At 37.4% G+C, this 26,345-nt stretch overlaps 5 protein-coding genes, 1 non-coding gene and 1 pseudogene across 6 annotated transcripts; 4 read left to right on the top strand and 3 right to left on the bottom strand.

Moving 5' to 3' along the window:
* Positions 1-157: 157 nt before the first annotated feature.
* Positions 158-2,592, bottom strand: LOC137716429 (phytoene synthase 2, chloroplastic-like). The gene is made up of 6 exons (XM_068455886.1): positions 2,200-2,592; positions 2,010-2,060; positions 1,536-1,708; positions 1,203-1,438; positions 841-1,033; positions 158-322 (listed from the first exon to the last, which is right to left on the bottom strand). The coding sequence occupies exons 1-6, from the start codon at positions 2,528-2,530 to the stop codon at positions 158-160; spliced, it is 1,149 nt and encodes a 382-aa protein (XP_068311987.1). The 5' UTR covers positions 2,531-2,592.
* A 2,336-nt stretch (positions 2,593-4,928) lies between these two features.
* LOC137716277 (uncharacterized) lies at positions 4,929-7,188 on the bottom strand. The gene is made up of 3 exons (XM_068455704.1): positions 6,922-7,188; positions 6,011-6,382; positions 4,929-5,757 (listed from the first exon to the last, which is right to left on the bottom strand). The coding sequence occupies exons 1-3, from the start codon at positions 7,154-7,156 to the stop codon at positions 5,057-5,059; spliced, it is 1,308 nt and encodes a 435-aa protein (XP_068311805.1). The 5' UTR covers positions 7,157-7,188; the 3' UTR covers positions 4,929-5,056.
* Positions 7,189-7,380: 192 nt separating this feature from the next.
* On the top strand, positions 7,381-7,452 carry TRNAG-UCC (transfer RNA glycine (anticodon UCC)). Its single transcript has one exon. It is a non-coding gene; the product is annotated as a tRNA-Gly (tRNA).
* A 576-nt stretch (positions 7,453-8,028) lies between these two features.
* LOC137716452 (phytoene synthase 2, chloroplastic-like) lies at positions 8,029-10,245 on the bottom strand (annotated as a pseudogene).
* Positions 10,246-12,566: 2,321 nt separating this feature from the next.
* Positions 12,567-14,084, top strand: LOC137714185 (probable polyamine transporter At3g13620). Its single transcript, XM_068453463.1, has one exon. The coding sequence runs from the start codon at positions 12,567-12,569 to the stop codon at positions 13,989-13,991; it is 1,425 nt and encodes a 474-aa protein (XP_068309564.1). The 3' UTR covers positions 13,992-14,084.
* Positions 14,085-16,111: 2,027 nt separating this feature from the next.
* LOC137716430 (probable polyamine transporter At3g13620) lies at positions 16,112-17,966 on the top strand. The gene is made up of 2 exons (XM_068455887.1): positions 16,112-17,679; positions 17,805-17,966. The coding sequence occupies exon 1, from the start codon at positions 16,244-16,246 to the stop codon at positions 17,621-17,623; it is 1,380 nt and encodes a 459-aa protein (XP_068311988.1). The 5' UTR covers positions 16,112-16,243; the 3' UTR covers positions 17,624-17,679; positions 17,805-17,966.
* A 6,638-nt stretch (positions 17,967-24,604) lies between these two features.
* On the top strand, positions 24,605-25,986 carry LOC137716156 (F-box/kelch-repeat protein At1g15670-like). Its single transcript, XM_068455562.1, has one exon. It carries the CDS (start codon positions 24,697-24,699, stop codon positions 25,888-25,890), a length of 1,194 nt encoding a protein of 397 aa, XP_068311663.1. The 5' UTR covers positions 24,605-24,696; the 3' UTR covers positions 25,891-25,986.
* Positions 25,987-26,345: the final 359 nt, after the last annotated feature.

Here is a 26,345-nt window from a genome sequence, read left to right as displayed (position 1 = left end):
TCCTTGTTCTTCAATTGATACAGGCAGTAAACGTTCTTAACCGTTTGAGCTATAAGTGCCTTGAAATTTATAACGAGCAAAAATGTAATGATTTATACATAGCTTGATTACTCGCAAAACATGTCCAAGTAATTTGATGTGCAACTTCATGTTTTTATTATTGGGACATCAAATTATGTGTTGATAGAGATCTTGTGTATGCCAAAGGCAGCATGAGAAGTTTCTTGGCTCTCTTTACATACGCTCTCTTTGTCAAGTTATCGTAATCGTTTTCTTCGATCGCGTCCAGTATGTTTCGATATATCAGTAACGATGACCATACCTGCAAAAGTACAGCAGATCATTAGACAAAGAAAAGGGGAGATAACCTCTAATCTATCCTGCATGACAAGAACGTGTATTGTTGATGAATGAACAGGTAAGACAGCAACAAAGGGACAACAACTTCGACAACAGATTCGTTTTGTTGTTTGTCTTTGTATATTCTATTAGTTTATATACCCTAAGAAGTAGAATGTTCTGTTTTCTAACCGTTTGGAATTTGCTTCTGTATGAAGCGCTCTTGTTAGAAGTTCATGCTAGAAACACGTTAAATTCATATTAAATTTCAAGTGCTTCTCGAAGAAGAACGTGCCCAGAAAGCCCTTCTATGAACCAGGACTATCAAGTTTTTCTTACAAAATATGGTTAGAAGTGCTTTTAATCATCAGAAAACGCTTTTAGCCCTTTTAGATTACTCTCAAAGAGGCAATATGGATGGATTTCTTTTTAGTCCATGACATCAATGATGCTCGTAATGGAACAAAATCACTTAATGAAATTTTGCAAAGAGGTATATACCGGCCAACGGCTAGCCTTATCAAGCTGAGAAGCTCCTTCTTCTGCTAGGTTGAAATAAAACCTTGCTCTTGTAATCTGTTCTTTCATGAATGCTCTCCATGGATCAGTCACTTTTCTTGAAAAAACATCGTTATCGCACAACCCAAACTGCGCAAGCTCGTCTTGGGGAAGATAAACTCTCCCTCTCATTGCACTGGAAAAAAAATATATATATAGAAAAAAAAAAAATCAGATCCCAGTCAAAGTGAACTCGAACTTGTGTGTAAGAGAGGATGACACATTGCCCTAATCAACTGACTTAACTCACGTTAGGTAGTGAGGAACATAGAATTGAGAAATTGGTACACATCAAAGAAACTTACTCCTCTCCAACATCTCTAAGGATGTTTGTGAGTTGGTTTCCTATGCCCAAATATAATGCAGAATCATATGTACTTTGAGCAGAAATCCGAGAATCTGGTGCAATTCCCATTACAGGAACACTCATTAGGCCGACCGTCCCTGCCACATAGTAGCAGTAAAGATAGAGCTCTTGAAAATTTTGGTATCGGCATTTTTGCGTGTCCATTCGCATACCGTCAATCATGTCTCGAAAAGGCTTTTGGTCACAAGAAGAGGAGTTCATAAGAAGAAAAATTTCACAAGAATCAAATGACCATACGTTTAATGAACTAAATGAGATATTTTATAAGCACCTTGATGTCCAAGGGAAAATTGAAAACGGTATGAGTCAGCGCAGCATCAAGCATGTCATAAGGTCGTCCTTCGAAAATATCTTCCAGTCTCTGTTCCCATCGATCAAGAACTTCCGAGCTCATGTAACCGGAATTTGGACCATCCACCAGTTCATCTGTCCTCCTGCACCAAACTGCATTTCATTTTTCTAAGAATCAATTTTATAATCATTCAAATTTTATTTTTGGCAACGAATGATTTCTTGTGTGGCAACTTTATGAACATGATTTTTCTTCCAATTATATTAAGTTGTACGTCACCACCTTTTATTTATTTATTTATTATTTTTAACAAAGTGATACTCTAAAGTAATCTAATTAGCAAGACGAGAACTTGAGCTCGACTGCAAAGGGACCGGTATATTGCCTTAATCAACTAGCCTAAACCACATCTACCACGTGATACTACATGATCATAGAGAGTTGAATTCTCACCATAGATTGCCCATATCGCCTTTTGACGCTCTTCTGTCATAAGTAAAGTGCCTGCATCAAAAGAGCACACCATAATTAAATCTCATATTCATGAAAAAATGATCATTATTTTTGAATTCAGTAGCCTGGCAAGCAAAAGCTCCAATAAAAATATTTGATGGAGAAAGAAACAAGGGTGATGAAGTTGTACCTAGATAGAATGTCTTGGCATATTCTGCACAAAGGTTCTTGCACCTCTCATATGCTTCTTCAAGAAAGCTAGGGTTGAACTGCGGCCCGCGGCGGCCGCCTTCCCCGTCCACACTACGAGTCTGAGACTGCCTTTGAACGATTTCTTGCACGTGTAAATCAGCAAGAGGAATGCCTTGAATTGAAAGCTCCCGAAAAACAGGCCTGCTTCTTTGCTTGGGAGCTGTAATCACTTGAGCTTTTGCTGCTGTGACCATAGATTTTTGACGCGGAATTCTTCCATTGCTCTCTCCGATGTAAGTCTTTCCTGCGAAGGAAATTGAAGAACACATTTGGAAGTTTCACTTCTTTTCGAAAGGGTCTAGGGAGTAAGATAGAAATGTGAAATGGAAGACCTCCTCTGCATTTAAATATCCCTCGCTCTCTTTCATGATGTGATAATTGGAGATACAACGTTAAATATAATGCAGAAAAAAGGCCCACGATTGAAACAAGCCAAATCTTGGATTAAACGTTGATGACATTTCCACCTCGCTTTCTTCCCAAACGCTTCTTGTTTGTAGTAAATTGAAAATCCAAAACGTGTTTCTGTTGGTTTTTACTATAGGGACACTAAGCATGCAGTAAAATAAGTTTTAGTGCTACTTTATCGTCGGTTTAGTGTCCCTCTAGTGAAATAGAATATTTGTAAAAATAGAATTAAAAGAGCACTAAATGAACAAGAAAATGATTCTTAATTATTTTATATAGCAAGTGGTGAATTGCCCTGGTGGATAAGATCTTCCTCTTCAATTAACCCAATCCGTCTTGGATCCAAAACATATTATATAAGCAAATTATTGTTTGTTATTTTAATGAAAAGTTTGTAATTGGTTTTGTTTGAGCATATTTCTTCAGATTATATGGCGTCAACTGACAAATATACACACTTGAGCACAAAACCCTTGTTGGGTAGGAGAATGTGACGTGATTTACAAAGAGGCTGTTGTGTTGTTTTGTGCTGTATTTAGCTTATCTACCCAAACATTGTTGCACAAACTGTCTTCTTCTGCAAATCTCATCGACAGAATCTTTCTGAAATCATCAGAATTTGATGCTCCTTTGAGCTTGAGCTTCTTGAATCCTTTTTTAGTATTTTGTCATGGAGTGACGTTTCAGATTTAAGATTTTGGGGCTCCAAGTGGAAATTAACTTTGGAGGAAAAAGATGCTTATAGTGATTAAATAAAGCATGATTGAAAAAAATAGTAAGGAAACAGATTAAACTGTTGTCATCTGGTATGAATTTGGAAGCTAAGAATGGCGAGGGAAGTACTTAATTATGAATAAAGCACTGTGGATCCAATATTAGTATTGAATATTTTTGTTTATTGTTGTTTGTTTAGGAATTTCAGCCGCATTGCAGACGGCTATGAAGTCGACGGATGAAGGTAGAAGATGAATCAATCATGAAATAAATTTACTTTTCAGTTTCCATAAAATGATAAGATGTCAACATTTTATAACTAAACTATTTAATTCCTTTGATTTGGTAATTTGGAAGTTGACGTACATTTCTTACTGCAACATACATATAATTTTAGTGAGTTAACTAATACATCCCTAGGCACCAAATGTGACCTATGGTCTTGATTGATGTCTGTGGTTGGATTTGATTGGATAAAACATTGGATTCAATATATGTTGAATAAATAAATGGATTAAACTTTGAAATATTGTCCAAATTGAAGGTAGAAGATGAATTAGTCACGAAGTAAGCTTATCGCTCTCAATCTCACCATATTTTATAACGATTGGAAGGAAGAATTTCTTTAATAACTAATCCAAATCCAACTTTAGACACCAAATGAGGTGTATGTGTACAAAGATGTAAAGGAAGAAGTTTCAATGATAACTAATTCAAATCTAACTTTATACACCAAACAATGCCTACATGTACAGATACACAATATTTTATATTTTACCTTGCTTTCAGTTCTCCCCACTATCGAGACAGATTAATAAATTTATAAATCTTTTGCTAACTAGAGGGCGTCTTGGGGGGTGGGTGGGTTGGGGGGTGGTGGTGGGTGCACATTTGTTGACAATATCCAGCCAGAAGGAATAAATTGTTTTGGAACTTGAAAATATCATGTGTAAAATGATACGTTGGAACTCAAAGTTTTGTCCAATCCTCAAATTAGTACTGCATCCGCACATGAAGATGCCATGGGTTGATCAAGAGATTTCTGGATTAAGTAGGTTAAAGCATATATAACAGCACTATTGTATGCTGATTAAGTAACATATAAAATAAACTATGATTAAGTAATAATATTCAACCTTTGACTCGTGAAACACATCTTCAAGGCATGTTCATCTACCATCTTAATCCTCTTTGAAAAAATTGAAGACAAAATACCATACATGACATGCCTTCACTTTTTTTTTCCCCCCTTCATGATACAAGTGAAATCGAGGAAGGAGGGTTCGCATATGAGACCTTAGGTGAAGAGTGAGTAAATGTTCTTAACTACTTAAGCTACAAATCATTTGCCGATTTGTGATTTTCCCAATTGTGCAAGGGTTTTTGTTGTTTTAATGACAACATCGAGGTAATGAAGGCTAAGGCAAGCAGAAACAACCCCCAAAGCCGAAAGGACAATAAGAAACGGGTAATTCGGCATGTCCGACTTCGAGCAAACTTTGCCCTACGAAAACGGGGCACAGAAACAGAGATCAACAAGGAAAATATGCAACAGTTTGTATCTATTAACTTATAGTGATGTGTAATTTGTACGAAACTACGAAAGTATAAGCTGCAATTTCTTTTTTTCCTAATATATACAATACAACTATGTTGTCTACACTGAAGATATATCACTCGTTTATCTTTAGACTTATTGGCAAGGGCTTAACTGCTGCCAGGACCACAGAAACTTTACATGCAAGAAATCCAATCATCCCGGCTATGAGTTGTTTCGGAGTGAATACGATTGGGACATCCCCGCCATACTTCACTGTGACTAGAGTAAAACCAATAGCCAATGCAAAGACAAATATTGGAACCTTAGATCCTCCGAAGGTTTGGTTGGTCTGTCCCGTGTTCATGGAAGTCAATTCTGCAGCAGGCAATCCATCAACCGACCTTTGCAGTAGCAAGAGATAGAAGAAGCCGCCCATCCCACCTGTTAAAAATGCAAAGCTTATGTTTTCCCCAGCTGAGAAGGATGCAACTGATGTACCAACAAAGATCAGCATGGCATCATAAAGTAGCAAAGATAGTTTCAAATCCTCGTATTCTCTCATGGTTTCCTTGTTTGATATCCCACTCACAGATAGAGTTGATTCAGGGAGGCTTTTGGTGAAGATGGTGACGGGGTCAACCCCGGATAGCTCGGTCACAAGGCAAGGTCTAAGTTGCAGCATGGAACTGTCACTTCCCTCACCCAGCAAGATATCCTCAACAGCAAAGTTGTAACTGAAACCAGTATACTGAAGTTTTTCTTCGTCTTTTTCTTCCATCGAACTTTGTTTCCCACAGATAACGGTCAAGCTCACACTTCCTAACCGCCATTGACCTGACCTTGGAGAGTTTACAGAAAAATTGTTAGCATGATTCAGTAAAACATGCGTAAGTCAGTTTTTAAAGCTCACCTTTTGATCCTACAGAAATTCAACTAGTACGCATAGCAGAGACAAGAGTACATATAGTTAATATGCAAAGAGTAAGCCTCAATATAACATAGGTAAGCCAAATGTAATTTTTCGGTATGCATATTCATTATTTCATACTAAGCCTACGGATGCTAAACTAATTCTAGTAAGTCTAACCTGATTCAAGACTGATCCAAACAGCTCCAACTTTTCCAAGCTTAGGTCCCTCAAAGGTGAACTCATCAACAGAACCTCTTTGAAAGTGAAGCACGCCATCCTCCGACTCTGTAGCATGATTTGTTATGATACTCGATGGTATCCTTTGTAATATGGAGTCACCATTTTCGTCTATCACGCAAAGGAGGATCCCAGCATTCAAGTCAGAGAGACTTGAGCCATAAACATTACTAGTACCTAACTTAACCTTGTATAAAGACTGAGATCCGTCATCCCTTAAAGACGAGAAAAGCTTTTCCACTGAGTTATCTGTGCAGATTTTCACTTCTGTAGCTGGCAAGAGACGCGAAGGCCTTGCATGGCCCTTGGAATCTGAACAAAAAAAGGGAAATATTTTAGCATACAGTTACAATATCAATCCCTGCATACATGGAACGTCTAATGTCCCGCGCTTCAGTTCCCCCTCCCCCAATGTTGTTTGTTTAACGGTACATATTTGACAAAAGTATAGAAATTCATAGATTTCACAGGCAGGTCATCCAAAAATTTAAGCTTTTGATATTAGTGTTGGGTTCGTTACAACCTAAATGAAACCATCTCCAAGTCAAATTCGCATCCTCTGATTAATCTCAATTCTCTCTCTCTCTCTCTCTCTCTCTCTCACACACACACACACACACAAGTAAATGGCCTCCAAACAACAGAAGAAAATCCAAAACCAAGTGAACGAAATCTAATAAGAATTCAAACCCTTTGTCTTTAACTTCTAAACAAGCAAATAAAGCATTAAAGCCAATCTCAAAATTTACAAATTTTCCTGAGTTTTCTCAGATACCAAACAAAGAATTTATTTTTCTTCAAATGAAGGAAATCCCATTAAGTGGAAAAGAATTTGGCGGGCGTCTGTTTACCTTGAAAACCAGGGAGTTTGGAATGGATTCGAAAACGCCGAGTTGGGGTGTGAAGGTGAAATCTTTGGCTGCTGCTCTGAAATTGATTTTCTGGGTTTCTTTGTCTTCTTAATAGAAAGCTCTGATTGGTTGCAGAGATTGAATGCCTCAGAGGAATCGACTCCATGGCTGCAGTTTCAGAGCCAGACGCAAGCAGCTGAGACAGAATGAATGACAGTTCGTATAGATTCTGCATCGTAAAAAAGGGAAAAAATTAAAAGGATTTTAACAAAAACGATGTTCTTTACTTTTTTTTTAATGAAAATTCATATTTTTATTTTTTATGGTACTATTATTTACATTATTAATTTTTATTTTTTATTAAAACTAAATTTTTTTAAACTTTTCGTTTGGTTTGTTAATATTAAAAGTAACGAAAAAAGGAAAATTATGGAGTATTTGAGATTGTTGAACATCTGGGCGTTTGTAGTCCAACGGTTAGGATAATTGCCTTCCAAGCAATAGACCCGGGTTCGACTCCCGGCAAACGCATTGGCCTTTCTTTTTGTCGTTTTTATGTTCTGAATTATGAAAAGTGCACAAAAAGGAAAGTTGTAAATGAATAAAGAGTGGGATGCGTACATTTATGGTTGCATTCAAACAAGTTTAGTTTTCCCTTTAACACAAAATTAAAATGAATAATTAAGGTGAAATGCGAATGTATGTCCTAATTAATTATTTCATATGAAATAAGTTATGAAATACACAAAAAGGCAAGTTGTGTATGAATAAAGAGAGGGATGCGTGGAACATTTATGGTTGCATTTGAAGAAGTTTAGTTTTCCCCTTCACACAAAGTTAAAACGAATAACCAAGGTGAAACTCGAGTACATGTCCTAATTACATGTTATACACGAAACATATTTTTTCTTCTCTGGATATCATACGCAACATACATCATGGTAATTTGACATATATAATTCCAGCTCGTTTATCAAAAGAACTTTTACATAATATCTCACACTAATTCCTTGATGATCGATTTTATATGTAAATTTAAGATGTAAAAATCACTTTTATATATAACTTTACATTTCACTAAGATGTAAATTTGAGTACTGCTCCATTTTATAGAGATCTTTTGTAAGCCAAAGGCAACATGAGAAGTTTCTTAGCTCTTCTTACATATGCTCTCTTTGTCAAGTTATCATAGCCATTATCTTCAATAGCATCCAAGATGCCACGATACAAGAATATCGCTGACCATATCTGCAGAATTACCGCACATCATCAGAAGAAGACAAACTTTCCCACATGCAGCACGATAATTTTTATTTTATATTTACTTTGAAAGAAATATTAGTTCAAGAAACAATGCAAAGCTGCAAGTACGTTCATTGTTGTAAATTTGTAGTGTTATGTAAAGAGGTATATGTAGAAGCTCCCTCCTCTGCCCATTTGAAATATATCCTAGCTCTTGCAATCAGTTCTTTCATGAACTCTCTCCACTGATCAGTTACCTTTCTTGCAAAAACATCGGTATCGGATAACCCAAAATGTGCAAGCTCGTCTTGGGGAAGATAAACTCTGCTAAGCGTAGCACTAGAAAAAATAATAGAAAAGGGGACAATGGTGAGTTAGATAAATAGAGTGAGTGAAGAAATTAAAACTAACATTTGTTTTAGAATGTCAGCATCCGACCCAAAAACGATTGACAATAATAAAGAGAGGCTCAATATGATATAAACCACTAAGGCAAAGCTTCATATTTCGATGCTGGACAACTCTCAACATGATGTATACGCATATTAAAGAAGTTTACTCCTCCCCAACGTCTCTAAGGATGTTGGTCAGTTGATTTGCAGTGCCAAAATGAATTGCGCCGTCATATACACCTTGAGCAGAAATCAGAGAATCTGGTGCAATTTCCAGAACAGGAACACTCATTAAGCCAAAAGTCCCGACCACGCGGTAGCTGTAAATATAGAGCTCTTGAAAATTCTGATAGCGAAATTTTCTTGTATTCATTCGCATTCCCTCGATGACATCTCTAAATGGCTATGATCAAACAAGGATATTCTATATGAGATAGAATCATGGAAATAATTTTTATGAAACTGATGGAATATATACATTGCATGTTTGGAAAAGAATATCCAAGCATGATTAGTTGCATTAATAAATAATTAAACACCTTGATGTCCAAGGAGAAACTTAAAACGATACGAGTCAGTGCAACATCGATTATGTCGTGCGGGCGTCCTTCAAAAATGTCTTGCAGTCTCACTTCCCACATATCAAGAACATCCGAGCTCATGTGGACAGAATTGGGGCCATTCACAAGTTCATCTGTCCTCCTACCCAAAGCTGCATGCATTTCAATTTGACAAGAATAAAAAAACAAAATTTATCACATAACGACTCCTACTGGTTACAAGATCTTAAACTCATAGTTGCTTATTTTGCATAAACCCAAAGATATGTCTTTGTTGAGAAGGATCATGCGAGATTAATTCCTCAATAACGGTCTCACAAAACCACATCCAAAGGAGTGAGAACATTCCGGGAGTCCCCCGCCCATAAAAACTTCCCCTTTCATCTTGATTTGAAAACTTTATATGTACACCACCACTTATTATAGAAATTCTTTGAGAAGGACGATCACATTTTTTTTTTCAAAAAAATTGTGCATCGACAATGGATCAAAATACGTTGAAAACTCTGTTATTGAAATTTTATCGAAACTGAACATAGAGAGTTAAATTTTTACCATAGATAGCTCATATTATGTCTAGGACAAAACTTCTTGTTACTATATGAACATAGAGTTAAATTTTTACCATAGATAGCCCATAATGCCTTTCGGCGCTCCTCTGTCATCAATAACGTGCCTGAATCAAGACCATGCACCAGTACTCATGCAAATGTGACAAATAGATTGGCAAGGAAAGATCATGTAATGCTATATATAATTAACAAGATTTGATGGGAAATAAAAGAATGAAGTTGGACAGTGAACCTAGATGGTATGTTTTGCCATATTCTTCACAAATCTTCCTGCATCTTTCATATGATTCTTCAACAAAGCTAAGATCCAACCCTGGTTTTCTGCGGCCGTCTTCTTTGGCCATTTTACATGTCTGGGACTGCCTTTGAATGATCTTGTACTTGTAAATCACCAACAGAGGGAATGACTTGTATTGATAATTCCGGAAAAACAGGTATGCTTATAATTTGCTTGGGAGCTCTCCTTTTTGTTGCTATGACCATATATTTTCGGGGCAGGAATTTTCCATTGCTGTCTCTCATGTATGCCTTTGCTGCAAGAGAAAATGTTGAGCACATTGTACAAGTACACTTCTTCTCAAACTGTGTAGTGAACATATAGACTGAAACAGGAAAGGCCTCTTAAATATATGAACACAACATCTTCTATACATTTGATGTTTAATTATGGTCAATGGCATCTAATACATTTAAAAACTTAAATCCTATAAATTAATCTTATATGGTGTGAGGGATTGCATATTTTACATATCTTACGTACTAACTACTCAATTATTGTTGCAAATTAAGGGTGTCGTCAAATTTGATGCATGTAAAATAGCACCATTGTCAGTTGATTGAGTAAAATATCAAATAACTTTCTAGAATAATTCATAGTAAAAAACAACAACGAAAATCTTGACAGATGAAACAAAATCTTCCGTTATGTGAATGTGATCTGTCTTTGTTTTATTATCACATTAAAGACGCGCTTATTTTAAATTTTGGTGATCCCAGTGAATTAAATAAACATGTTTATACCACATATGATAAAGGTTAAATTACACTAAAAGCAAGTCTGGTTGAAAGGAAAGTCTGCTAGTTGACCCTTCTGAACATATATCCCGTTTTCTGCGTTCTGTTGAAGGAAAGGCGCACGACCGGCAAGACCATGCAGCCATGCTGATCATGACGGTCCATTCCATACCAGGAAGAAGTCCAAGCATGATATATGTCCCTCAGCGTGTGACTTGTATTGAAACCAATATATAATGAAGATTTTCTCCAGTTGTCGTTCAAAGAACTTTGATACGACAAATAAACGGTCAAGCTCATACTTCCTCACCTCCACTGACCTGAATTTAGAGAGTTTAAAGAACATCGTAGGCACTTAGCAGTTAGCATAAACCTTAAACCCTGTATTACATGAATTTGTCGCATTATTTGCACAATAACTAAAGCTACAAGAAATTATCACTTTTTTTTTAAGTTGTGACAACAAATATGGTATCTGAAAGTCTAGAAATTTGTATGAAACAACGTATTGATACAACATTTGGCACTACTTATGATGTAGTCTTCAATAATAGCAGGTTAGATCAGTTGACCATAATAGTATCTCCGTCTCCTTGTGTTATCAAGAGGTACTTGTTGGTCAGTTCTAGTAGTTTTGGTTGTTAGTTTGTTAGGCACCAAATTGTGGCCGGGATTTTGGAATTAGCTTATAAGTAGTATTTGTGTTGAGCTCTCTCATTGTAATTAATCCCATCTTGTTAATAAGAGCAGTTTTACACCAGAATTAAGGTACAACTAACTCTATCACTTTGCACTCAAGTTTGAATTCAAATAATAATAGTTATTTGTGTCCCACCCACTCACTTATAAATCCTAGTTACATTAAGAAAGGGTAACTTTAATCCAAGGAAAATCCACGTCTCCTAGCCTAATATATATGGTGCTTGCTGTTTTCAAACATTCAAGATGGATACTGACACCATGGACTAGAAGCCATTATAAAGAACAATAGGTAGAAAAATTTGCTAAATCCAACACAAAAATACAAAACCAATCACTCACTTCTATGGAAAATATATCTTTCTATCTAGAAAACAGAGAAAATATATCTCAATTTCTCAACTTGCATGAATTATTGACTTTGTATTTTGATTTTTAATGGAATACACGAATGACCTTGTATTAATCATAGACTCTTAAGTTATGCGACATGTCCATCCAAAATATCACCCACAGACAATATGAACAGAAACAGATGCATTCTTTGCTATATTGGTAAACTTGATATGGACCGTCCAGAACGAAGTCAGCTGTCTTCATTGGTTTTATGCAAAGGGCAGGTGTCTATAACCCTAATAAGATTTGCTACAATAATTCTAATGAAAAGTTGGCTGTACCGAACTTTTTAGTCCGACGATCAATTTATTTTCGTGATTTATTAATACACATATCATATAGGAGCGGACAATAGAATTAATATTTTTTACATTCAAGAGAAAAAAGGATTTAAAACCCGATATGCAGTAGGTGATAGAAAAACACTGTAATCACTAGAGAAATCTACCACGTACAATGGAGTTGATATGTGAAGAAGATAGAGTATATAGTTCAATAAATAAGAATATAAGATACATGTATTTTTTATGAGCAAAATGCAAATTACGGAATAACGGTCACCACTGAAAGTTACCGAGTCTCTCCGCAATATTGGATGGCGAGAGCATCCAGAATCTTATCTTATTAAGGATTCACTCATCAGAATCCAACTGCATTCCTATTTGAATGACCCAAAAAAAAAAAAAAAAACAAAAAAAAAAAAGATTTTCGATAGGACTCCATCTTCTTATATATCCAAGCCAAGTCTTTAATTCATCAAACAATCAAACATGCCAAACCAAGAGTCCACTATGGAACCTTCTTCAAAAACTGCAATGGTTCCTCAAGACCTTCCCGTCACCACCGCCGCCACCACCACAACCGCTGCCACAAACCGAAAGAAGCTCACCCTGATCCCTCTCATCTTCCTCATCTACTTTGAAGTTGCCGGCGGCCCTTTTGGAGAAGAGCCTGCAGTGCAAGCCGCAGGACCCCTTTTCGCCCTTCTCGGCTTCCTCATCTTCCCATTTATCTGGAGTGTCCCGGAAGCTCTCATCACTGCAGAGCTCTCCACCGCCTTCCCTGGAAATGGCGGTTATGTCATCTGGGCCGACCGTGCTTTTGGCCCTTTCTGGGGCTCTTTGATGGGCACCTGGAAGTACCTAAGCGGCGTCATCAACATTGCAGCATTTCCAGTTCTTTGCATTGATTACATGGACAAGATAATCCCTGCTTTCGAATCCGGTTGGCCTAGGCATCTTGCAATCTCTGTTTCTACTCTGATTCTATCTTTCGTAAACTATACTGGTTTAACTATTGTTGGATATGCTGCTGTTCTTCTCGCTGTCGCTTCCCTTTCGCCTTTTATTTTGATGTGTTTGATTGCCATTCCGAAGATTCATCCTCACCGTTGGATGAGTCTCGGGCGGAAGGGTGTGGAGAAAGATTGGAACTTGTTCTTCAACACCCTCTTTTGGAATTTAAATTTTTGGGACAATGTGAGTACTTTAGCTGGGGAAGTAGATAACCCCCAAAAAACTTTTCCGGTGGCTCTTTTCGTGGCGGTGATCTTTACTTGCTTGGCGTACTTGTTCCCGCTTTTTGCTGTTATTGGTTCGGTTAATGTGGATCAAACTAGATGGGGTTCTGGATTTCATGCAGAGGCTGCTGAAATGATTGCTGGAAAATGGTTGAAGTATTGGATTGAAGTTGGTGCAGTGTTATCTGGAATTGGACTTTTTGAAGCACAACTAAGCAGTTACGGTTACCAACTTCTTGGCATGGCGAATTTAGGGTTCTTGCCTAAGTTTTTTGCTCTTCGGTCCAGTAGGTTTAACACCCCGTGGGTCGGAATTTTACTTTCCACAGTGATAATTCTTGCAGTTTCCTTCATGAACTTTACAGATATTATTGCATCTGCAAATTTCTTGTACAGTTTGGGAATGCTATTGGAATTTTCTGCTTTTCTTTGGTTGAGGAGGAAGTTGCCAGCATTGAAGAGGCCTTATCGAGTTCCGATGAGGCTGCCAGGTTTGGTGATCATGTGCTTGATTCCATCTGGGTTTTTGGTCTTTATCATGGCTATTGCTACCAGGACTGTGTACTTGATCAGCGGTTTGATGACCGTGGCGGCAATCGGATGGTACTTTTTAATGAAAATTTTCAAGTCTAAGAAGTTTTGTGCGTTCAGTACTATAGAAGTTGATGAAGGATGACAAGCAGAAATTGCTTATAGTTAGCGAACCATTTCTAATGGCATCGAATTGGGAAACCGGTTGTGCATGATTGAATCTCTTTGTTGATAAAGAAGTCCGAGATTCCATTGATCAAAGTAGAATTTGTTTATTTTGAGTTCTATTCAAATTTAAAAAAAAATGTCGAATGACATGAAGTTGCATGGTTTCTGCTATAACTTGTTTCGATCTTATGATCCTTTCTCAAGTAAATTTTAGACATGCAACACACTCTTCATGGAACTCTTCACTATTTTCTTCCTCAACTCTCCTCTAAACCAATCAATCTCTAAACCAATACGCCACCACTACCCCCGCCGTGTAAGACCACCACTTCATGACTGAAAAGTATCATGCTGACCGTTCCATGATCTGAACAAGTTCACAAAATAATTTGTTGCAGCGACAAACTGAAACTATGAGAGAGATGATACAAATGTAAAATGAAAAATGTGGTAAGTATAGCATGTCTGATCCTTTCTAATTATTTTTTCTAATGAATCAAAACCCAAGTGAACATATTTCAGTGCAAAAGCACTTACAAAGAGCCTATCCAACCATCCATCAAGCCCAGGAGCTAATTATGAATACTTATATGAAATAAAAATTCCAAGAGTGTCTCAAACTAATGATTCGAGGCTATGTGAGAACATTAGAACAATGACGACTTGTGATATTTTTGGGACATAACTAATGAACTTCTCGATTTCTAGTATCTCTTTAATACGAAGCCTCATAGATTTCAGCCCAATAATTTTAGTCAGTTAAAGCTCATTGAATGTTTGGGTCAAGCATCTTCAGAAAATAATTTCTCGAGAGGGAGTTATGGTCGTAAAATTTATGGACTTGAACACCAGTCGCTTGAACCATATCATCCAAATTAAGCACCTAAATTGATTCCAAAGGAACCGCGCCAGCGAAATGAATATGCAAATAGTCTCTGCTTACAAATACTCATTTAATTTGTTTTCTTTAGCTGACACCTTCTTTGAAATCTTGGGTACTTTAGTTGAAGTATACAATTCATACAAAGCTATTCCTTCTCTCTGTTTGATTCCGTCTCCATTTCTGATCTTTGGGATGACTATTGATCCGAAAACACCATACCTATTAGTAGTGATGTGATGAACTTGGTTGGAATTGGATGGCATTGATCCTTTCTAGTTAACGTTTCTTACCAACAATTTGATCCACGGTCATCACACCATATTAACAACTAACGAAGAGAATGTTTGAGGAAGGCAGCGATGAATTGCTTGGTTAGTTTTTTAATATGGTCATCACACCTTATTCACAACTAACTCAAAGAAAGTTTTTTTTTTTTTTTATTTATTTAAAAAAAACGATATTATCTACACTAAAAGTCCAGGGTGGGCGGGCTCAGCATTACATGAGCTAGCAATAATGTGGTTCAAGATGAGAATCGAACCTAAGACCTCTCACTTACAAATGAAGAGAAATATCACTAAACCGTTGTATTAAGGAGCAACTTACTCAAAGGAAGTTTGCTATCAACAATTTTAAATATGTCGGTTTTTGGGAACGGGTTTGCCGTACAAGAAAATAATGTAAGATAAATTTAGGAATCTAAAGTTACTCTCGTCCTTCTTTTGTTGTTAGGAGCCGAAGAAATTTCCAAGAAGGAAGCTGCATGATCAGTACAAGAAGCGAGAAAGGGAATGAAAGGAGGCCATGTTTTGTATCCATATGTTTTATTTACCTCAGACTTTTTGTTGCCACATGAAAATTATTTAACTAGATGGTGAACAATGTACATGTGCATGCAAGTTGTATTCTGGTGATGAATTATAGTTTATTGTACAAACCACTTAGAGAAAAACTTGGGTGTCACCGTAAATATATCACTCATCATCCTGTTTCACTCATAACATCCCCTGTCACCATGTAAAAGTTAATCATACCCCCTTCTCACAAGTGACAAGAATGTGTACTGGTATAAGCAATTTCCCAGGAAGCAGCACACTCAGTACAACACCACAAAGAAGCAGCAGAAGAGTTGAAACATTGTTTGAGTATATTAGTTGCATACATTCTGACAGCATTGACAGCATTTTGTTGCATGCCACATGGACCAATTTATATATCCAATGAACTAGCAAGCAAGGCAACCAGCCTTCCAATCCATCCTCCACCTTCAATCTTGAAATCCAATCACATAACTCTTGAAATTCCCATTGAAAATCCAAGAAATCCCAAAGGAAAAAAGAAACACCATGAAATCTCCCCAATCTTCTCCAAAATCGAAAACCTCTCTTCTTGAAAATGAAAAAGAAGCACAAGAATATCCAATGTTTAGCAACACCAAGATCAAAAGCAAAAAACTAGCATTCATCCCACTAGTTTTCCTCATTTACTTTCAAGTCTCCGGCGGTCCCTATGGCACTGAGTCCACTGTCGGTTCCGGGGGGCCTTTCTTTGCCATCCTTGGCTTTCTCCTCTTCCCCATCATCTGGTGCATTCCTGAGGCCCTTGTCACTGCTGAGCTAGCCACCGCCTTTCCTGGCAATGGCGGCTTTGTCATATGGACTCACCAAGCCTTTGGTCCCTTCTGGGGCTTCCTCATTGGTTTCTGGAAGTTCCTTAGTGCTGTCATTAACCTGTCGTCCTACCCAGTTCTCTGTATAGACTACATTGATCCCATGCTACCAACTTTGTCACACTTGCCTCACTATTTTCTCATCTCTCTTTCAACCCTTTTGCTCTCAGTTCTTAACTTCATTGGTCTGCCTACTGTTGGCTATGCTGCAATATTTTTAGGCATTTTATCATACTTGCCATTTGTAGTAATTTCGCTTTTTGCTATTCCCAAAATTGACCCAAGCAAATGGGTTTTTTCTGGCCAGAATAGGAAGAAAAAAAATTGGCCATTGTTTTTTAATTCCTTATTTTGGAACTTAAATTGTTGGGACAATGTTAGTACTTTAGTTCTGGAAGGTGTTAAAAATCCCCCCAAAACATTACCAAAAGCATTTCTCTCAGCTGGGTTGTTGACTTTTTTGACTTCCCTAATACCTCTACTAGCTGCAACTGGTGCCATGTCTCTTGACCTAGATGATTGGGTTGATGGGTATTACACAGTTGTGGCAGAAAAAATCGTAGGGAAAAGGTTCAAAAAATGGGTTAGGGCTGGAGCCTTTTTGTCTAGCATTGGTGTCTACCAGTCCCAATTGAGCAGTTGCTCACACCAGCTTTTAGGCATGGCTGAATTAGGGTTGCTGCCTAGACTTTTCGGGGCACGGTCAAAATGGTTCGACACTCCTTGGGTGGGAATTTTTATATCAGCAGTGATATCAAACTTGGTTTCTTACATGAAGTTTAGGCATGTCACATCTTTAGTGAATGTTTTGTTCAGTTTGAGCATGCTAGTTGAATTTTCGGCTTTTCTTTGGTTGAGGGTGAAGATTCCGGATTTACAGAGGCCCTTCAGAGTTCCAGTTACAAGGCTGAGAGGGTTAATAGCAGTGTTATTTATTCCGTTTGGAATTTTGGTGTATGTAACTTGTGTTGGCACAAAAGTTGTGTACTTGGTGATTGCTGTGCTGACTGTGTTTGGGATTATTTGGTACCACTGCATGAAGATTTTCCAGGCTTAAATGTGGCTTGGCTTCTACCATCTTGTGGCAAAACTAGCAGATTATGAAGATTTGGGGTGAGTTTATGATATTAATGCTTCTTAAAGACATTTGTTTTTTAAAAAAGAGTCTATCTATCTATATTTTTCCATCCGTTTATGATGGTGCTGATTCCATTTTTGTCCTTTGGATGATCTTGCAGCTACTATGACCAATTTGTGAAGAAGTGATTAAGTATTCAATAGATCAAGAATGGAGCTGACTAGTTGTATATACATTTTAGTGAAGTTTTTTAAGTTTGACATATCCCTATCAACTTGATTGATTTATGAGAAGAATAATGTAAGGTTTGTGTTATAAATAAGCTATCAATAATGTGGTTATTAATTTTTTTGCTTTGGATCAACTGTGCTAGAATGCATAAATTATATATAGACATTACTACTCGGTTCAAAAAACAATATTCACAATAGTGAAATGACAAAAATGCCCTTAATCAGCTCTTCATTCTCCCTCTTTTTTCCTCCTTGGCACAATGGAACGATGTCTGTATCCATGGCTGCCCACGCGTCGATTGCTATTAAATGCTCTGCTTCGACTATACAATCTCGATTTTTTCTGTCGTTTCTGTAACAACCCATCCCGATTTTATCGGAACGAATGAGGTATTTTCGTGAAATTTCACCTTAGACTAGATTTTTTTCTTTTAAAATTGGTTTTTGGGTCTTAATGGTGAGCCCAAGGGGCCCACCTCCTGATTTGTGCCTCGGTTCCCTTCCCTTTTTCTTTCTTTTCTTGATTTTTATAACTCTTTCTCTCTCTCCTCTCTTCCCTCACCGTAACCTCATCTTTCTCTCCCTCTTTTTCTTCTCTTCTTCCCTCTCCCATGTGACTCCCGGATCTCTCTCTCCCTCTATGATCTCTCCCTCACTTCCCAAGTTTGTCACTTACATAAGCAACAACAACCCCAAACCAACATCACTGGACGTAGGAACCTTGAGAAAACTCAAGCAAACCTTCAAGGAACCCCAATAGTGACGGTGTCACTGTTCATCATCTTCTCCGACGTGTTTCTTGTTTTTCCGACGTTGGTAAGCTTATAGAAACCCTTGGGGTTATCTTTTAGGGTTAGATCGAAGGTTGTTTTAAGTGGTGCATACGCGTGAACCGCAGAAAATTGCTCGGAGTAGCTTTTCCAAATTTTCCGGCGAGTACTGTCCCTTTCGAGGAAATTTCCGGCCAAACCACAGCGATTTGGCCGTATGCAGGTATCAATCTCTTCGTCTTGCTGAGTACTACAACTTTCCTTTTTGTTTCATCCAATTTCGTTGAGTATTGAAGAAGTTATATCTATTTGAATCTTACCTAGTTTCTAGCGACCTCCGAGGCTTTCGAGGTGTTTTCTGGCCAAACTAAGGCGAGTTAACGTCGTGCGAGGTACCATTCTCTTTGTCTCGTCGAGAACCATGATTTTCATTTTTGTATCACTCAATTTTGTTGAGTATTGACAATGTTATGAATGTTTAAAGTTTGTCTAAAATTCCGGCCGAAATCCGACCTTTTTCTTTCTACGAATTCGGCGACCCACAATCTAGTAAACCCAAGCCCCTTGCGCTGTTTAGAACTCGGGCCTTAGGCCCCTTTAAACCCAACCCAAACCTTTTATTTTTTTTATTTTGTGTTAAAACCCAAAGGAATAGGGTCAGGCCTTCAAGCCCAACCCATTTGAGAACCTAAGTGAGACAGGCCTTTAGGCCATTAAGCCAGCCCAAGACCCACGAGCTTTCAAGCCCAAACCTAATATAACCCAGCCCTAAAACCCATTTTAAATTTGAAACCCTTAACCCATTAACCCATTATCCGAAGCCCAACCTACCTAAACCTAAACCTAAACCTAACCCAAGTCCAAACCCTAAGCCCTAAACCCAGTTGGAACCTTCCGAGGAATATTCTCTGGAATATTCTTATGTTGACTTTTATAAAACTTACTTGGGACTCTTCTTAGGATAATTCGACGTCCTGAATTTGTTTCCAACATCCATTTTTCCAAATTCAATTGTTATAATAAAGTTTTATTAATTGTACCCTTTATGTGCTTAAGGGCAATTTATTGTGGCGTTTTGTCTTGGCTAGTTTGTGTGGCTCTTCGGCGGTTAAGTATATGTGAGTGGACCCATTCTAAAATGCATGTTTTAATAGTGGAAATGCATACATAAAAATCATGATTTTAATGATTACGTTTTATGAAACGTTTTATGAGATAACATGCTTATTGAGGCTACTTTGAATTATTACTATTTTTCCTATAACCCGTGTTCTTTATAGAATATCTGATGGATGACAATATAATATTTAGAACACGTTTATAACACCTCTTTATAGTATAGATAATGGATGACTTTATACTATGAAGTTGCCTTTCAAATAAATGTATGTTCAATGGTTTTGTACTTACCTAGTGTCCCTATTCCGTTACGGGGTGAAGGATAGATTCCGTCCTGGGCGATGGTTACAGTGTTGGCATAGGGCCTGAAGCGTTTTTCCTCTGACAATTAGCCCAGGGACGAGGAGCTGGCACGGGGCCTGAAGGTGATTTTCCTCTAGCAATTGGCATAGAGACAGGGATCTGGCATGGGGCATGGAGGGATATTGAACATTCACTAGTGATTACGATGTTTGAGACATTGCACGACATGCTAGGTTTCAGAAAACCTATTTTTATCATGTTTATGAGTTTTCATAAAACTTGGGGATTAGTATGTTGATAACTGTTTTGTTATATCTATATCAACTTGGTCCACTCATATTTGTTTTGCGCCCCCTTCAAGACTTGGAATCAAGGCATACAATTCCGGTGTTCAGGCACTTCTGCATCGGCATCTTCAAGTCCTCATATTCATTCAATTTTATATTATTTTTTTTTAGTATTGTAATTAGTTGTATACTTTGAACAAGTTCCTTAAATGCATATTCATTATATTTAAATTTATAAGTCTTATTTATTCCTTGTTCTCAACAGTCTTATTTATTCCTTATTTTCAGCATTTGCATTCAATAAATGGCTTTCGTCACCTCGGGTATCGACCAGCACGTGCATATTCTGGTGTTCATGGAATATTAGAATCGACGCGTGTCAATTTCTACTTCTCTCTTTCAAACCTCGCTTTCTTTCGCTCTCAAACCTCTGAGTCCGTCGCTCACTAGAACGTTCAAGATTTTTTTATTAAGCATCTTTAGCTAGTAAGTTTACTTACGTGAGTAGAGAGGTGTTCACAGGTCAATAATTCATTTCCCATACATGGCCGATCAAATTGACTGATTCATTCCAATCCAAACAATATAATTTATTTCGTTGTTTGTTTGGATTAGATTAGTCATCGAAAACTGATTTGATGTGATTGGTGTCCAAAGAAAGCGGAAGAAAAAGCATTGCTTAATATAGTAAATTGTGATGGGTTGAAGAGTTGTATACAAATCATACGATAGAATTATGAGAGGTTTAACAAAACACTTTCGGTATTGTTCATTTTTAACAAAAAATCACATTTATACATTTCTTTGGTATTATTTACTATATCTTTAAAAAGGGCATTTCATTAAAAATGAAGTTTTTTTTGAATTTTTTGTTAGTTTTCCTTAAAATTATTGGGAGTATCCATACTCAGAGGATTAGCCTCGGGCTTTCAACTCAAAGAGTGTCACATGCCAAATATATCTTTGTTTTTATTTTCAAAGGGGAATAACTAGTGGCAAATCACAGTTATCCATTTTTTTTCGGGGGTCAGGAGGATTCATAGAGGCATTTCAGCCTCCTTCTGGCCACAAGTCTGGTTTCCACATCAACAGCGGATTTCGAACACGAGACCTCCAGTTTTTAGTTTGAAGGAAGTTTGGCAATCCACTCTTTACCACTAGGCCACCAATTTGAAGGAAGACTCACAATCCACCCTTTACCGCCAAATAGATCTATCAATAACTATAACTTATGAACAACTATGTCACGCTGTTCGCCAAACCATATCTAAGCATATAAAATCAGCTGCTAGATAGAAAAACTAGAGGAAAAGTTCTTATAGCCGCGGATCCTCGTTTTTGGCTTTGAGGGTCGGAAGCAATTCCTCTGGACACCTCTTTCCCTCTTTACTTATTTATCTTCTCTATTAGTTGTGATTGCTCTCTCGCACGGTCGAAAAAAGTTTTTGTGGTTGTGCTCACTTTTTTACTTTGTCGAGAAAAATCTTTTGTATTTTTTGTTTTAATTGTTTTTTATAATTGTTGCTCTTAGGAAATAACTACAGGAAACTCGACCTCTGTTGAATTTGATTAATAGCAATTTTTTATGAGTTTGAAATTGTAGAGTCGTGTTTCTTTAGTAGTGTGACCTCCTTGGTACTGCTCTATGGAATGTTTTTCCCAAGTAATTCTATCTTTTCAACCAACTTGAGTAATCACCCATCGACTCTTGCACCAAGAAAGGATGAGATCAACGAACCTTATCTTGATTCTTTTAGCCATTAAACCCATGCGATCGACATATTGTGCTTGTCAAGATAAAACTAGTACTAAATTTCACTTTCACTGACCAAATATTTATAAATTGCACATTTCAACTTTTTCCTGCTTGAGATACGATAAACTTGGAATATAACATCCACTCACTCGCAACTTGGCACGGAAAAAGTCATTATTGTCTCTATCCAAAGGTTGCAAGCGATTAAGTAATAACTAATGAATGAAATTCATCCTCATCCTCATCAAACAGTAATCCCATACAATTGAATTGTATACACACATCCACTTATCTGCCACATGGCAGGCCGATTTTACCATCATCACGATAGTTGGTTACATGCCACGTTTGATAGAGCCCACATTACGTCATGTCCAATTGCCGCTGCTATGTCATCCCTTCCTTTCCGACCCTTATCCCCTTTGTTTTTATCAATCAATTCAGTAATAGTGGTTGGCTATTGAATAAAAGAGTTTTAACAAAATATTTTTAGTATTATTTATTTTTAATGAAAATGATATTTTTATTTTAAAAAATCATTCATAGTACTAATCACTTACAACACATTTTTATCATTTTGATTAAAATTTAAAGTTTTCAAGTTCTTTTGATTAGTTTTCCTTTGAATCAATACCATGCAATATAATTTGTAACATTTCACATCGCCTAGGGGAGTGATCCTTAAATGTATATTTCCATCCCTACCTAGCACGAGGCCTTTTGGGAGCTCACTGGCTTCGGGTTCCGTAGGAACTCCGAAGTTAAGCGAGAAGGAGGCCAGAGCAATCCCATGATGGGTGACCCACTGGGAAGTTGCTTGTGAGTTCCCAAAAACAAAACCGTGAGGGCGTGGTCGGGACCCAAAGTGGACAATATAGTGCTACAGTGGTGGAGCGGGCTCGGGAAGTGATCCGCCCCGGGTCGGGATGTGACATAAGGGAAGTGATCTGTCCTGGGTCGGGACGTGACATAATTAGTTTCCATAATATGATCAGTGCACACTTTAGTGATATATTTTCAAAGTGTTGAGTAATAATAAGTTAGCAATTTAGTTTATTTTTATCTTAAGGAATGTTTAGTATTTTATGTATTATGATTTTCTATTAGGATAAAGATTGTGATTGTTTTTCTATTTGTTAGTAGAGTTCGAGACTATATTCATGTTTGTTTCAGGATCAAATCTTTGTAAATGTACCTATTTTGTAAAGAATGAAGTCTTAGTAAAGATGCGGAAGTTTAATTATGAGACGCTGAAATATTATGTGAATCTTTTCGATCCATACAAAAAATGAATTGTCATGGCAAAGCAACTAATTGGTCTGCTTTCAAAAAAAAAAAAAAAAACTGAATGTAAATAGAATCATATGGGGCCGGGGCCATTTATAATAGGGTTGTTTAGATATAGACCCTTGTAACTGATATTATCTAGACAAAAATCCACCTCATATTAAACATCCAAATAAAATCCAAAATTCAAATAGTCTGCCATGTTGACAAATAAACGACATATCCGTATAAAATATTTACAACTTACGCCACAATGACCTAATATATGTCAATAAATATTATTATTACTCACCTTCAATTATGCTAGCAATGAGCAATTGTCAATTGAGCTCCTGTTTTAAAACCACGTATTACAAACTATTTACCTATATTTTAAAAATTTACTAATTTACCTACATTCTTTTGATACAAACTAATTGACCAACATTCTTTTGATACAAACTATTTACCTATATTTAAATAAAAAAAATCACTAATTTACATACATTCTTTTGTTACAAGCTAATTTATCTGCATTTTTGTAGTACATACTAATTTACCAATCTACTTATTAATTTACCTATATAAATAATACTGTCATGCATATTATTACTTATAATAATCATATACATTTTTTCTTTACAATATCACACCTATGTGGTAGGTAAATTATTTTTACAGGATTTCTATTCTAAGTGGGTACTAACATATAGATAGGTAAATTATTTTCTATGGAAAGAAAAAAATACAACCATTATTTTGTATAATTTTTTTGACAGAAATTATTTGTCCATGTCTCAACGTAAAACACCATAATTTTTTATTTATTTATATTATATATTGCATGCTAATAAGGTAAGCTAGTTTCACGATAAAACATTTTTGGTAAAAAAATTTGAGAAAAAAAGGCCTAATCAAATAATAGATTAATTGACATTTAATTGCATTGAAAATAATAAAATGCAATGCAAATTTATGATTAATTATAAGTCAAATCTAACCCACGTTACACTCTATGAGGGTATTTTAGGAACGCAAGAATTATAAAACTGACATACCAAGCTTGTTAAGGAAATTTGCTTAGTTGGACTCTAGTAAATGGGGTTTATGTCTGAAAAATATAAAAAGGATGAGTGAGAAAAATAAGTTTTAAAGGGGAAACTCTCATTTTCAATTTATAATATATGGTTTTTGAGGGAAAAAAAAATATTTGCCGTCCAATCTGAAATTAGATGTTTTCGAACATGACTAATGCAATTACAATATGTTTCCTTTTTACAGAGTCCACCATCTAACCGTTTCTATAAATAATTAGTCCATGGCCTACGACGCAATTGCACAATACACTTCTTTGATGCAAAACAACGCTTCTTTTTTTTTGGCAAACATCACTTGCTCCTTAGCTGCAAAAGGCACTTCTTGCTTAATTTGCTTTGCTGCAAAACCACACTTCTCTGCTAAAATGTGGAGTATCGAGCTTACCGATTTGATCCCGGGTCTGCCTGCAGAACTCGGACTCGAGTGTCTGACGCGGTTGCCCTACTCAGCTCATCCAGTTGCTTCCCGGGTCTGCAGTCCATGGCGGACTCTGTTGGAAAGCCAAGAATTTTACCATCACAGGAAGAAAATCGCACGCACCCACAAAGTTGCATGCTTGGTTCAAGCTCTTCCTCGAAAGCTTGTTGCCTCAGAATCTGACGTACCTAAATCCACCGAGTCACCGAGTTTCGGAATCACCGTGTTTGACCCGGTGAGTCGTTCGTGGGATAGACTCGACCCGGTTCCTCAGTACCCAAATGGTATGCCCTTGTTTTGCCAATTGGCAAGCTGTGAAGGGAAGCTTGTGGCGATTGGCGGGTGGGACCCGGTGAGTTACAGCCCGGTCACAGACGTGTTTGTGTACGACTTCACCACTTCACGTTGGAAGAAAGCCAACGACATGCCGTCCAAGCGCTCTTTTTTTGCCATCGGATCGGACGCTGGACGGGTCTACGTGGCGGGCGGGCACGACGAGAACAAGGACGCGTTGAAGTCTGCATGGGTTTATGATGTGAGACTAGACGAGTGGACTGAGTTGACTCAGATGAGTCAGGAGCGAGACGAGTGTCAGGGGGTGATGATAGGGAGCGAGTTTTGGGTGGTTAGCGGGTATCGCACCGAGAGTCAAGGAGTCTTCGAGGCAGGTGCCGAGGTGTTGGAGTTGGGGTCGGGGCGGTGGCGGCTGGAGGACGAGGCGTGGGAGGCGGGACATTGTCCGAGGCATTGTGTTGGAGTAGGGGAAGATGGGAGATTGGTGAGTCGGGGTGAGTTGGACTCGGCGGTCCGAGTTGGAACCTGCGGTGTCATTCTTGGGGGTGGGACCCTGGTGGTGGGGTCGGAGTACCAAGGGTCAAGTCAAGGGTTCTATATGGCGGAAGAAACGGAGGGAGGGCAAAATGGCAAATTAGATAGGATTAGTGTGCCTGACGAGTTTTCTGGGTTTGTTCAATCAGGTTGCTGCGTTGAGATTTAGATATTAACTAGTAAGGATAATGACACATGAGTATATGTATGATTTTTGGGTGCAACCTTTTTTCTTTATTTGAATGTATGACGTATAGTTTTGGTATCTTACGTTCGTAATACCTACATGCATTATATATACAAGAATTGTATAGGGTCTTTTCGAGTGTCCCTTCGTTTCGGCAAATAGGCTCTAGGACTCATCACACTATGAAGAATTGCGGTACATTCGATGGTTCGAGATTGGAGAAAAATTTACATGAACCTGAAAAATTTACACGATGGTTCGAGATTGGAGAAAAATTTACATGAACTTGAAAAATTTACACGATGGTTCGAGATTGGAGAAAAATTTACATGAACTTGAAAAATTTACACGAAACTTGAAACGTAGACATAAAATTTATATCGCTAATTTGAGATATTTGATACCTTAACATCTTATTATTTTAGTTGCATGTAAGT

Source organism: Pyrus communis, chromosome 14 (assembly GCF_963583255.1).
Source record: "Pyrus communis chromosome 14, drPyrComm1.1, whole genome shotgun sequence".
NCBI lineage: Eukaryota > Viridiplantae > Streptophyta > Magnoliopsida > Rosales > Rosaceae > Pyrus > Pyrus communis.
Note: the sequence above shows the minus strand (reverse complement) of the source record. Positions and strands in the feature narration are given on the sequence as shown.